Below are 13915 nucleotides of genomic sequence, written 5' to 3'. Positions count from 1 at the left end.
AGTACTCTTTGATAACACACTGAAACTAATTTATTCCAGCTGTATTTACATGTTCATTAATAAAGTCTTATCTAATGGTCCACAGAGTCAGCTGCTTGATGGTGACCTCATATTCTTATAGTTTATGCCTCATTTGTTCGTGAACTTTCTGTGGCAGTGTCAATTAACATGGGTTAAAACCTTGACTTGTCAATTTATTTCTCATTACGAATGCTGTCATCTCCAATAGAACATCAGTGACAATTAATGATGAGAATGCAACTTGAATTTGGTTCATTTCGGCTGCGTCCATTCTGTTACATTCTATTAATGTAAAATAAGATATTTTAATAAAAGATAATAATTTTATTTAGCTCAAGTATTGCATGAAACATGGGTGACTGTGATGGCAGGACACAGGTATTTCGAGGTGTGTTAAAAAAATTGAAACCATTAGAAAAGTTTAATATCCATTGATATTTTAAGGCAGATTTAAGATTTTTAAGGGAGAGAAAGATAGATTCTTGATTAGTACGGGTGTCTGAGGTTATGGGGAGAAGGCAGGCGAATGGAGGGAGAGATAGATCAGTCATGATTGAATGGCGGAGTAGACGTGATGGGCCGAATGGCCTAATTCTACTCCTATTCCTTATGACGTTATATATTACAGTTTCCCCGCTGTGTAAAAAGTATGCTTTTTTTTAGAAAACCAACACATTAATATTTTACATTACTAAAATAACAGAATTTTTTTTGTGACCTGCAGCTTTCTTGTTATATTACTTCATTAATTTGTGATTTTTGGAAGCTCCATAGCTTGACATATTCCTCACCAACTACTGCAATCAAGTCAGGAATGGACTCTGGAGCCAGGAAATTGCAGACAGAATTGCTGGGAGTAGCACCACTAAAAATATGATAGGATTTCAGCCTATTAATGCTGCAATACAGGACTATTTGTGCACTAAACCACAAAACGAGCACGCATTAGATTAAGCTGATTGAACTTTATCAGATCAAAGCTGAAATCTAGCCACATCAGTCATGAACAGTGCTGGACAATTAAACCACGAAACAAAGGAGGATGCACCAGAGAAAGCATTTTATCGGGATGCATCACAACTTGGTTTGGGAACAGCTCCATCCAAGACCGCAAGATATTGCAGCGAATTGTGGATGCAGCCCAGACCATCACACAAACCAATCTCCCTTCTTTGATTCAATTTATACCTCGCGCTGCCTTCTCAAGGCCAGCAGCATTATCAAGGACGAGTCGCACCCTGGCCACTCCCTCTACTCCCCTCTCCCATCAGGCAAATGGGAAAATGCACACCAGATTCAGGGATAGTTTCTTCCCAGCTGTTATTAGGCAACTGAATTATCTCACCACAACCAGAGAGCAGTGCTGAACTACAATCCACCTCATTGGTGACCCATGGACTATCCTTGATCGGACTTTGCCGACCTTACTTTGCACTAAACGTCATTCCCTTATCATGTATCTATACACTGTAAATGGCTCGATTGTAATCATGTATTGTCTTTGTACTGACTGGATAGCATGCAACAAAAGCTTTTCGCTGTACCTCGGTACACATGACAATATCAGACCTCCCAACCCTTCCGAATTTGGCGGAAAGTTTCAGCTTTCTTATTTCATTTCCGCCATTCTGATTTTGCCTCACATTTTTCCGCAAAACACATGCCTCGCCCCGGCCTCGCCACTGGACTCGTCTCGCCGCTGGCCCGGCCTCGCCACTAGCCTCGCCTCACCTCGTTGCTCGCCCTGTCGCTGGCCCGGCCTCGCCACGCTGCGGAGCGTGAGGCGCGTAGATGTTGAGAGGGGATGGGGGCAGTGGAGTGGGAGGAGGGAGTGGTTTGGGGGGAAAGGGGGAGTAGGTGGGGAGATGGGGGGTGGGGGGAGAATAGGGTTGGGGGGGACATGGACCGTTGTGATTTGCTGTTGAAGACCACTGGAGCAAGTATGTCGTCAATTAAGTTAGGTATGTGCAGTTTTTTAAATGAAACTCTTTCTTCATAACTTAGTCATACAGTTTATGACCATTGTTCTTTTATTCAATACCAAGAGAATTGGGATGTGTAAGGAAAAAGCAAAATAGAAAAAACAAAACAAAACAATTTTTTCTTTGTTGTAAAAAGTATTTCTGTTAAATAACCTTTCTATAAATAGCAGAATATACTCATGATAGGCCTGACATTGTACATGTAGTCCAAGAACTACAGACTGTTGGAAATAATAGTCGTTTTTCACGAGTACTCGCATTTGGCGTGCATACTTTATTTTTGCTGAAAAGTTGCATTACGCGCCATATTATGAATTTTGATGTAAAATTCTGAATTTTGGACATCAAAATTCTGAATTTGTAACATCAAATGTTGGGAGGTCTGCAATATACTTAACTGTTAAAGCTGTTAAACTCTAAGATCATTCCCAACCTTGACGATGGAGAGGCCCGGCATGCAAGTGTAAAAGAATCGGCCAAGACATTTGCAAACATGTTTAGCCACAAGTACCATGTCGATCCATGTTGCCTTTGTCCCGAGATCTCCACCAACACAGAACCCAGTCTCCAGCCGATTTTATTCATATGATCTTAAGATGGGGATACAGGATTCAGCAAAAGACTATCACCAGCTAACATCCTTGCTACGATACGGCAGAACTGTCTATTGAACTAGCTAAATCCAAATTAGCCAAATAAGCACATTTGCAGATGATACAAAGCTGGGAGGTAGTGTGAGCTGTGAGGAAGCTATGAGGTTGCAGGGTTACTTGGACAGGTTGTGTGAGTGGGCAGATGCATGGCAGATGCAGTTTAATGTGGATAAATGTGAGGTTACCCACTTTGGTGGTAAGAATAAGAAAGCAGATTATTATCTGAATGGTGTCAAGTTAGTACAACAAGATCTGGGTGTCCTAGTGCATCAGTCACTAAAAGGAAGCATGCAAGTACAGCAGGCAGTGAAGAAAGCCAATGGAATGTTGGCCTTCATAACAAGAGGAGTTGAGTATAGGAGCAAAGAGGTCCATCTGCAGTTGTATAGGGCCCTAGTGAGACCGCACCTGGAGTACTGTGTGCAGTTTTGGTTTCCAAATTGGAGGAAGGATATTCTTGCTATTGAGGGCGTGCAGCGTAGGTTTACTAGGTTAATTCCCAAAATGGCGGGACTATCATATGTTGAAAGACTGGAGCAGCTAGGCTTGTATACACTGGAATTTAGAAGGATGAGAGGGGATCTTATCGAAACATACAAGATTATTAAGGGGTTGGTCACGTTAGAGGCAGGAAACATGTTCCCAATGTTGGGGGAGTCCAGAACCAGGAGCCACAGTTTAAGAATAAGGGGTAGGCCATTTAGAACAGAGATGAGGAAAACCTTTTTCAGTCAGAGAGTTGTAAATCTGTGGATTTCACTGCCTCAGAAGGCAGTGGAGGCCAATTCTCTGAATGCATTCAAGAGAGAGCTAGATAGAGTGAGCAAAACTCATACCACTGGGTTGTATACTGCCCAAGCGAAATGCTGGGCTCAGTAAGGAAATGTATTACCTATTTGTATTACTTCATTTGCACATTGCTAATTCGTGCGATATCCTCCTGCTTATTTTGTATCCTGGTTTGGCAAATACTACACACCTTTTCCAGCTAACATGATCATTTTGTGCACGTAAGATTATATAAAAATAATGCTTAGTAAATCAGTGGTTTGAGTCAGAGTTTGACATGCTTACAGCCCCAGCACAGGATGTACTCAAGATCTAAAATCAAGGGTACAAGCTACAATTGATTAGTTCCTTTGGAAGTATATGATTAATTAACACTTCTGTTTGACGTTGATCAGCTGTTAGCAGAAAGAGCCATAATGAATTAGAATTTGCGTTTATTTTGACATTCAGTGGTTTCAAATTGATGCACAGCACAGTCATTCACAGATAATAATGTTTGATTGTGCTGCTAATTCCAGGTTGGCTGCTATGCATGTTCAGTATTTAGCTGAGAATAGAGAATAATTGCTATTATGTAAACAATTAACCATCTTGGAGGTGTGTTAAATTTATAACGATTTGTGTAGTAACTATATGCCTACATAGTTTTTGAATTGTGTTCTGGTTTGGAATATTCATTTTCATAAACCCTCTTGCCATTAATCAAAGATAAAACTTTGACCCTGCTGTGAAAATTGAAAGAGGTGACACTACCTGTTTGAGCCATTTTCACTTGCATTGGCTAAGCTAATGTAGACATCTTTCCACTCTATTTTTATGAAAGGTCCTGTCCATTCGCACCCTTAGTGGCATGGTGGCACAGCGGTAGAGTTGCTGCCTTAAAGTGCCATAGACCCAGATTCGTTCTTGACTGCGGGTGCTGCCTGTACGGAGTTTGTACATTCTCTCTGTGACCAGGTGGGTTTTCCCCGGGTGCTCCAGTTTCCTTCCACGTTTTAAAGATAGACAATAGACCATAGGTGCAGGAGGAGGCCATTCGGCCCTTCGAGCCAGCACCGCCATTCAATGTGATCATGGCTGATCATTCTCAATCAGTTCCCCGTTCCTGCCTTCTCCCCATACCCCCTGACTCCGCTATCCTTAAGAGCTCTATCCAGCTCTCTCTTGAATGCATTCAGAGAATTGGCCTCCACTGCCTTCTGAGGCAGAGAATTCCACAGCTTCACAACTCTCTGACTGAAAAAGTTTTTCCTCACCTCAGTTCTAAATGGCCTACCCCTTATTCTTAAACTGTGGCCCCTTGTTCTGGACTCCCCCAACATTGGGAACATGTTTCCTGCCTCTAACGTGTCCAACCCCTTAATAATCTTATACGTTTCGATAAGATCTCCTCTCATCCTTCTAAATTCCAGTGTATACAAGCCTAGCTGCTCCAGTCTTTCAACATATGATAGTCCCGCCATTCCGGGAATTAACCTAGTAAACCTACGCTGCACGCCCTCAATAGCAAGAATATCCTTCCTCAAATTTGGAGACCAAAACTGCACACAGTACTCCAGGTGCGGTCTCACTAGGGCCCTGTACAACTGCAGAAGGACCTCTTTGCTCCTATACTCAACTCCTCTTGTTATGAGGGCCAACATTCCATTGGCTTTCTTCACGGCCTGCTGTACCTGCATGCTTCCTTTTAGTGACTGATGCACTAGGACACCCAGATCTCGTTGTACGTCCCCTGTTCCTAACTTGACACCATTCAGATAATACTCTGCCTTCATATTCTTACCACCAAAGTGGATAACCTCACACTTATCCACATTAAACTGCATCTGCCATGCATCCGCCCACTCACACAACCTGTCCAAGTCACCCTGCAACCTCATAGCATCTTCCTCACAGTTCACACTACCACCCAGCTTTGTATCATCTGCAAATTTGCAAATGTACAGGTTTCGGTAAAAATCGTAAATCGTCCCTGTAGGATAGTGCTCGTGTACGGGGATTGCTGATCAGCGCGGACTCAGTGGGCTGCGCTGTTTTCGCGCTGTATCTCAAAACTAAACTAAACGCACGCTTGCGCTCTCTCTCGTGTGTGTGTGCTTATTCTCAGTGCTCCCACATTCATATTTACTGTCTGCATCATTACAATATTTTGCAAGTGGAAGATACCCCAATTACATGGTTCAAGTTATTATTCACAGTTATGGAGCTAATGTTGAATTGATTTACAAGATAGTGCGTGGGCAAGATGAAGCAGATGCCGTGACCTTGAGGCGGAGGAGAATCCTAATACCCACACCCACAGCCATCTTCAACATTCTTTTAAAGAGTTTTTCTGAGATGCCACAGTACTCTGATTTACCCAGTTATATCCTTAATTCGGCATGTCTCCAACTGCTCAACATTAGAATTTTCTTAATTTTATTTCAAATGTGTGCATCTTTACTGATTGTTTCAATCATTAATTCTTTGATTACTAATTTGAAGGAGAAAGAGTTGAGGGTATTACCACATTTTTTATGCTTATTATCTGATGTTGCAGGAAATATAAGTTGGTGCAAAAGTAATCATCAGTTGCTACATGTTTCCTGTTGAAGATAGAATGATACAGGGTGAATATTCATTATAACAGCGTCTGCACCAATCAGTCAAACTACTTGTTGAAATAGTGATGGCACTTTTCTTAATGTTTCTGGCCAACATCCTTTGGCAAAATCATCTTTATTTTTTTGTCTGAAACATCAGTGTGTTGCTGTAATAAAAAGGGTCCTGACCCAAAACATTGCTTGACCATTCTCTCCCCAGATGCTGAATGACCCACTGAGTTCCTCCAGCATGTTATGTTTTGCTCAAGATTCCAGCATCTGTTAGTTCCTTGTGTCTCCAAGTTCTTGCCCAATTTATTTTATCAATGTGAAATATGAGCCGCAACTTAAAAAATGTTGCTGATAATCAAGATATAAAACAAATGCAACATCTTAGCTGGGTAATGCCACTTTTTGTAACGTATTAAGGTTGGATGCAGTTGTTTCTCCTGGCTGTGGAGAATATGGGCAGAGGTTCTTAAAGGGGGAACTTTAGAACGGAGGTTAATTCAAATTCCTCACCTCAGAAGGTGATGAATCTTTGGAATTCTCTATCTCAGGTCTGTGGTGACCTGGTCATTGTGTTCTTTCACTGATTTCTGTGGATGTTAAAAAAAATCAAGGGTAAGGGGATAGTAGAGGTAAAAAAGTAGAAGATTGGGCATGGTGAATATGGAAAGCAAGTTCGAAAAGCCCAATGGCTTACCCTGCTACTATTTATCATGTTCCTGCGTTCTCTTATTTGTGTCAAATATATTTCTATTAAATGGCTTAAAGGTAATAATTGTCTGCTATCTGTTCTTGTTTTAGGAAGAAACTTTAGCTCTTCGAAAAGAAGGAATTGGTGTGGTTTTGGATTCCGAATTACCTCATTTGATCGGTATTGATGATGACTTACTTAGTACAGGCATTATTTTGTATCATCTCAAGGTAAGGATGACTTTTTGTAACCCAGAAAATCCTATTTGGAACTTGTCTGAAAATTATAAATCACTTTTCTTTGCTGTAATATAAATTTAAATTGTTGCACAGAGAAATGTCACCAGATTATATGGTGAGGTTGGCACCCCCTAAACTCTTAGAACAAATGACTTCTTCAAAAACTGAGATTTAATCAAGAAAGTAGTTTCGTACTGAAAAGCAATAAGGATTCATCAATTTCTGGTGGCAAAATGTACGAACATTAGTTTCAATGATTTGAAATGCCGAGCAAGAAAGAATTTCATGTGCAGTCAACGCTCGTTTATCCAAGGAAATGGAAGGGGGACCACTGGCATGAATAATACAAAATGCATCTAATGTCATTAAATATTGTACATTATTTATTTATCTGTTCATTAAAACATACAGTATTTCCTTCACCTGTACCAAGGCTCCTTAAGTTGTTGATATTTGATAGAGATGTTGACATTTATTATTAAGTATGACTAGGATTGAGTACAAAGCCAGTTAAAGTAGTAATTTGATTGGTGGCTTTAAATGGGAATCAAAATGTCTATTATAAATGTTTCCGCTAAGTTGGATTTTGTTATATTTCTTGCTTTTAATGAACGTTATCAACACCAAATCGAGCAATTTGGAATGATAGTCACTTCGGTCATTTACTTTGATGTCATTTTTTTCTCAGTATTTGTCTTTCCATTTTGCGTCCAGCTTGTAAACATGTATTATTTCACTTAACAGGAGGGCAAAACATATGTTGGACGAGAAGATGCTGCTACCGAGCAAGATATTGGTTAGTTAATCTATTCCTCTTTGATACCTGGCATTCCAACATAACCCAGAGATCACTAAGAATTCATCCTTTACTTCGTCGTTATTACCACTCTCCTTGGAATGCCTATATGCAGCCTCTCAAAGCCCAGGTGCCCCCCCCCCTCCCTTTTTTCTCCTCCGTGCCTCACCTTGACGTGCACCCATTTCTCTCCTCTTCCTCCCTTTCCACCTGTATTCCTTCCTCTAGCTTCACAATTTGCATTTCTTCTATCTTTATCTCAAACGTTCTGTCTTTTCATCTCCGACCTTTATCCAACCATCTACCCATCAAAACAACCCCTCGCTTGTATCCACCTACCATTTTTGTTGTTAGTGGATACAAGTACACCTGCATTTGTCCTGCCCCTCTCTTCCAGTTTCCCCCACCTCCCACTATCACAATCAGCCTAAAATGGGGTCCCGACCCAAAATGTCACATATCCCTGTTCTTTCGAGATGCTGCCGGGCCCACTGCGTTGCTCCAGCACTTTCTGTCATTCTCTGTATTTCCATTTGCCAGTCTTGTTTGAAGGAGCACCATATTAGGAAGATTTAAAAAATATGATCTTCGGTCTTGCTGGTGCTCCTATTTTAAGACCTCCTTTAAAATACACCAAAAGATTCGCTACCTGACTTAACCAAAACCCCTCTGTCATCTACAAACCACAAAGTCAGTAGCATTCCTGATTTGGGAGCAGTTCTAACAACACACAAGGAAGTTAACATCATCTAGGTTAAAGTATCTTGCATTGTTTGTCATGGTCCTTACAAGATTTTACTGTAGTTACTCACCAAGGTAATTCCCAACAGCAACGGTACATTGGAACACAACCTCCAAGATTCCTGTTCAGATTTCAAACCTGATTTGGAAACTACTACTGTCCTTTCATCTTGATCTAAGTCCAGTGGGAATACCTTAAACAGGATTAGAATAAAATAGTTCCAGAAGGAGAAACATCCAGCCATTTAAGAATAATTTATATTTAATTGTCTTTTGCACTGGGAATGGAACAATGGAATTCTTGCTTTACAGGTGTAGGAAAAAAACCCCTGCAGATATAGGTTTAAATCGAAGGTAGACAAAAAATGCTGGGGTAACTCAGCAGGTCAGGCAGCATCTCTGGAGACAAGGAATGGGTGATATTTCGGGTCGAGACCCTTCTTCAGACTGACGAAGGGTCTCGACCCGAAACGTCACCCACTCCTTCTCTCCAGAGATGCTGCCTGACCTGCTGAGTTACTCCAGCTTTTAATGTCTACTGGGCAATAGAATCCTTGCATGGCCAGTGATATGCATACCCTGAAAATGAATAATGAAAAACAAGCTTCTCGTTATCCCTCGTTTTTCATTTTGTTTGCCATTTACTTTTTCCCTATAAAACACTGGGCGATAACCAACTTTATTAAAATTGCCATGCAAATATAAATTATTGTTATTCAGCATATTTCCGTCGCATTTTCTATGGGTTGAAGCCTAATTGCATGTTTAAATATTGCTGCCAAGAAATCTCATGGCAGGCTTACTCCTATTATGCAGCCACGTTTCAGCTTTTGAAATTGTACCTTTGGGATTGGCTTTCCTAAAAGTCTGCATCATTTATGGTCATTTTATCAAGGATCATGCTTGTATTTGGAGAACATTTTAAAATTATTTTCAGAAATAATCGCATCTTGGCTAGCTATATATTCAGAGTTATGTGGCCTGAGAGTGACTTGAGAAATATGTTGAAAACGCAGGTTGTTATTCACACGTAATCATGGTTGTGTTTACCAATTTGTCTTGCAGTTCTGCATGGCCTTGATTTAGAAAGTGAACACTGCATCTTTGAAAACCTGAATAACAGAGTGACTGTAATACCGCTGAACGATGCACAGTGCTCTGTCAATGGGAATCCTATTAAAGAACCTACTAAATTAAACCAAGGTAACAGGACTTGAAGGAATGTTTACTTAATAACTAAATTAATGACTATCAATGATACTTTACCTAGGTACGCGAAATGTTTTGTTTTGCATACAATACACAAAGTACACAGAGTTGCAACATCTCTGGTGCCGACAAGAGTTGCAAAAGTACTCATTAGAGTCACGTGTAGGAAGGAACCCAGTCTGAAGAAGGGTCTCGACCCGAAACATCACCTATTCCTTCTCTCCCGAGATGCTGCCTGACCCGCTGAGTTACTCCAGCTCTTTGTGTCTACCAAGGAACTGCAGATGCTGGTTTAAACCGAAGATGGACACAAAAAGCTGAAGTAACTCAGCGGAACAGGCAGCCACTGGATCTCTTCTGGGCTAGGGGTGACTTGTACAAAAGGGACGGGTTACATCTTAACAGCAGGGGGACAAACATTCTGGCAGGCAGGTTTGCTAGTGCGACACCTGTGGCTTTAAACTAAGTAGTGGGGGGGAGGGGTTAACAAATTGTGAATATGAAGATGAGGTAAAAGGGAATACAAGAGATATTGCAAAAGACTCTCGGAAGAATGGGAACAGAAGTTCTAGAGGGGAAAAGAAATTAAGGGCAGGGCCATTTGTGACCGATGTGAGAGGGGAGGTAAATACAGAAGTTAAAGTGTTGTACTTAAATGCGCGTAGTATAAAAAATAAAGTGGATGAGCTTGAGGCTCAGTTAGTCATGGGCAAGTATGATGTTGTAAGGATCACTGAGACATGGCTACAAGAGGACCAGGGCTGGGAACTGAATATTCAGGGGTACACAACGTATAGAAAAGACAGACAGGTGGGCAGAGGGGGCGGGGTTGCTCTGATGGTAAGGAATGATATTCATTCCCTTGCAAGGGGTGACATAGAATCAGGAGATGTTGAATCAGTATGGATAGAAATGAGAAATTGTAAGGGTAAAAAGACCCTAATGGGAGTTATCTATAGGCCCCCAAACAGTAGCCTCGACATAGGGTGCAAGTTGAATCAGGAGATAAAATTGGCGTGTCAAAAATGTAATGCTACGGTGGTTATGGGAGATTTCAACATGCAGGTAGACTGGGAAAATCAGGTTGGAAATGGACCCCAGGAAAGAGAGTTTGTAGAGTGCCTTCGAGATGGATTCTTAGAACAGCTTGTACTGGAGCCTACCAGGGAGAAGGCAATTCTGGATTTAGTGTTGTGTAATGATCCTGATCTGATAAGGGGACTAGAGGTAAAAGAGCCATTAGGAGGCAGTGATCACGACATGATAAGTTTTACTCTGCAAATGGAAAGGCAGAAGGGAAAATCGGAAGTGTCAGTATTACAGTATAGCAAAGGGGATTACAGAGGCATGAGGCAGGAGCTGGCCAAAATTGACTGGAAGGAGGCCCTAGCAGGGAAGACGGTAGAACAGCAATGGCAGGTATTCCTGGGAATAATGCAGAGGTTGCAGGATCAATTTATTCCAAAGAGGTGGAAAGACTCTAAGGGGAGTAAGAGACACCTGTGGCTGACAAGGGAAGTCAGGGACAGCATAAAAATTAAGGAGAGGAAGTATAACATAGCAAAGAAGAGTGGGAAGACAGAGGATTGGGACTCTTTTAAAGAGCAACAAAAGTTAACTAAAAAGGCAATACGGGGAGAAAAGATGAGGTACGAGGGTAAACTAGCCAATAATATAAAGGAGGATAGCAAAAGTTTTTTTAGGTACGTGAAGAGGAAAAAAATAGTCAAGGCAAATGTGGGTCCCTTGAAGACAGAAGCAGGGGAATTTATTATGGGGAACAAAGAAATGGCAGACGAGTTAAACCGTTACTTTGGATCTGTCTTCACTGAGGAAGATACACACAATCTCCCAAATGTTCTAGGGGCCGGAGAACCTAGGGTGATGGAGGAACTGAAGGAAATCCACATTAGGCAGGAAATGGTTTTGGGTAGACTGATGGGACTGAAGGCTGATAAATCCCCAGGGCCTGATGGTCTGCATCCCAGGGTACTTAAGGAAGTGGCTCTAGAAATAGTGGAAGCATTGGAGATCATTTTTCAATGTTCTATAGATTCAGGATCAGTTCCTGTGGATTGGGGGATAGCAAATGTTATCCCACTTTTTAAGAAAGGAGGGAGAGAGAAAACGGGTAATTATAGACCAGTTAGTCTGACATCAGTGGTGGGGAAGATGCTGGAGTCAATTATAAAAGACGAAATTGCTGAGCATTTGGATAGCAGTAACAGGATCATTCCGAGTCAGCATGGATTTACGAAGGGGAAATCATGCTTGACAAATCTACTGGAATTTTTTGAGGATGTAACTAGGAAAATTGACAGGGGAGAGTCAGTGGATGTGGTGTACCTCGACTTTCAGAAAGCCTTCGACAAGGTCCCACATAGGAGATTAGTGGGCAAAATTAGGGCACATGGTATTGGGGGTAGGGTACTGACATGGATAGAAAATTGGTTGACAGACAGAAAGCAAAGAGTGGGGATAAATGGGTCCCTTTCGGAATGGGAGGCAGTGACCAGTGGGGTACCGCAAGGTTCGGTGCTGGGACCCCAGCTATTTACGATATACATTAATGAGTTAGACGAAGGGATTAAAAGTACCATTAGCAAATTTGCAGATGATACTAAGCTGGGGGGGTAGTGTGAATTGTGAGGAAGATGCAATAAGGCTGCAGGGTGACTTGGACAGGTTGTGTGAGTGGGCGGATACATGGCAGATGCAGTTTAATGTAGATAAGTGTGAGGTTATTCACTTTGGAAGTAAGAATAGAAAGGCAGATTATTATCTGAATGGTGTCAAGTTAGGAGGAGGGGGAGTTCAACGAGATCTGGGTGTCCAAGTGCATCAGTCAATGAAAGGAAGCATGCAGGTACAGCAGGCAGTGAAGAAAGCCAATGGAATGTTGGCCTTCATAACAAGAGGAGTTGAGTATAGGAGCAAAGAGGTCCTTCTACAGTTGTACCGGGCCCTGGTGAGACCGCACCTGGAGTACTGTGTGCAGTTTTGGTCTCCAAATTTGAGGAAGGATATTGCTATGGAGGGCGTGCAGCGTAGGTTCACTAGGTTAATTCCCGGAATGGCGGGACTGTCGTATGTTGAAAGGCTGGAGCGATTGGGCTTGTATACACTGGAATTTAGAAGGATGAGGGGGGGATCTTATTGAAACATATAAGATAATTAGGGGATTGGACACATTAGAGGCAGGAAACATGTTCCCAATGTTGGGGGAGTCCAGAACAAGGGGCCACAGTTTAAGAATAAGGGGTAGGCCATTTAGAACGGAGATGAGGAAGAACTTTTTCAGTCAGAGAGTGGTGAAGGTGTGGAATTTTCTGCCTCAGAAGGCAGTGGAGGCCAGTTCGTTGGATGCTTTCAAGAGAGAGCTGGATAGAGCTCTTAAGGATAGCGGAGTGAGGGCTATGGGGAGAAGGCAGGAACGGGGTACTGATTGAGAGTGATCAGCCATGATCGCATTGAATGGCGGTGCTGGCTCGAAGGGCTGAATGGCCTACTCCTGCACCTATTATCTATTGTCTATTGTATCTTTGGAGAAAAGGAATAGGTGACGTTTTGGGTCAATGCCCTTTTTCGGACTGAAGTCTGAAGAAGTGGCTCGATCTGAAACATCACTATTCCTTTTCTCCAGAGATACTGTCTGACCCACTGAGTTACTCCAGCTTTTTCTGACCCGCTGAGTTACGCCAGCTTTTCCAGGGTCTATTCTCATTAGAGCCATGTTGGTCCCCCTTTGTTTCTTGGCGCCCCCCCACCACCGGGTCACTCTTCGTTCTCTGCTGCCGAGTCCCTTCTCGTTCTCAGCGGCCTCCCACCGGGTCCCTCTTTGTTCTCGAAGCTGCCATCTGACCGTCACTCCACGGCCCGACCGCCGGGTTCAATCCTGCATGACTCTGTGACGCTCGCTGGGAGCTTCCCTAACCAACCAGAACCAATCAACAATCGAATTTTAAGCTGTAAAACAAAAACAACAATGTATGAATTCAGAAAAATAATGATGGAGTGTAGTGCATAAGAAATAAGGGGTTTAGATTTAGGTTTATTATCACTTGTACTGAGACACAGTGAAAGGCTTTTGTTTGCGTGCTAACTAATTAAATCAGATAATACTGTACATGAGTATGGCACGGTACGGTAGCACAGTACGGGCGGCACGGTGGCGCAGCGGTAGAGTTGCTGCTTTACAGCGAA

The 13915-nt window shown here is 42.2% G+C and overlaps 1 protein-coding gene across 1 annotated transcript in view; it reads left to right on the top strand.

The window, feature by feature from the left end:
* Positions 1–13915, top strand: part of kif16ba (kinesin family member 16Ba) — a 126599-nt gene that overhangs the window by 55727 nt on the left and 56957 nt on the right. Inside the window, exons 13-15 of the mRNA XM_078405662.1 lie at positions 6838–6957; positions 7711–7762; positions 9569–9706. Of these exons, the coding sequence (XP_078261788.1) occupies positions 6838–6957; positions 7711–7762; positions 9569–9706 (310 nt within the window). The remainder of the gene's footprint in view (positions 1–6837; positions 6958–7710; positions 7763–9568; positions 9707–13915) is intronic.

This window comes from Rhinoraja longicauda, chromosome 9 (genome assembly GCF_053455715.1).
Source record: "Rhinoraja longicauda isolate Sanriku21f chromosome 9, sRhiLon1.1, whole genome shotgun sequence".
In the NCBI taxonomy this organism is placed as follows: Eukaryota; Metazoa; Chordata; class Chondrichthyes; order Rajiformes; family Arhynchobatidae; genus Rhinoraja; species Rhinoraja longicauda.
Note: the sequence above shows the minus strand (reverse complement) of the source record. Positions and strands in the feature narration are given on the sequence as shown.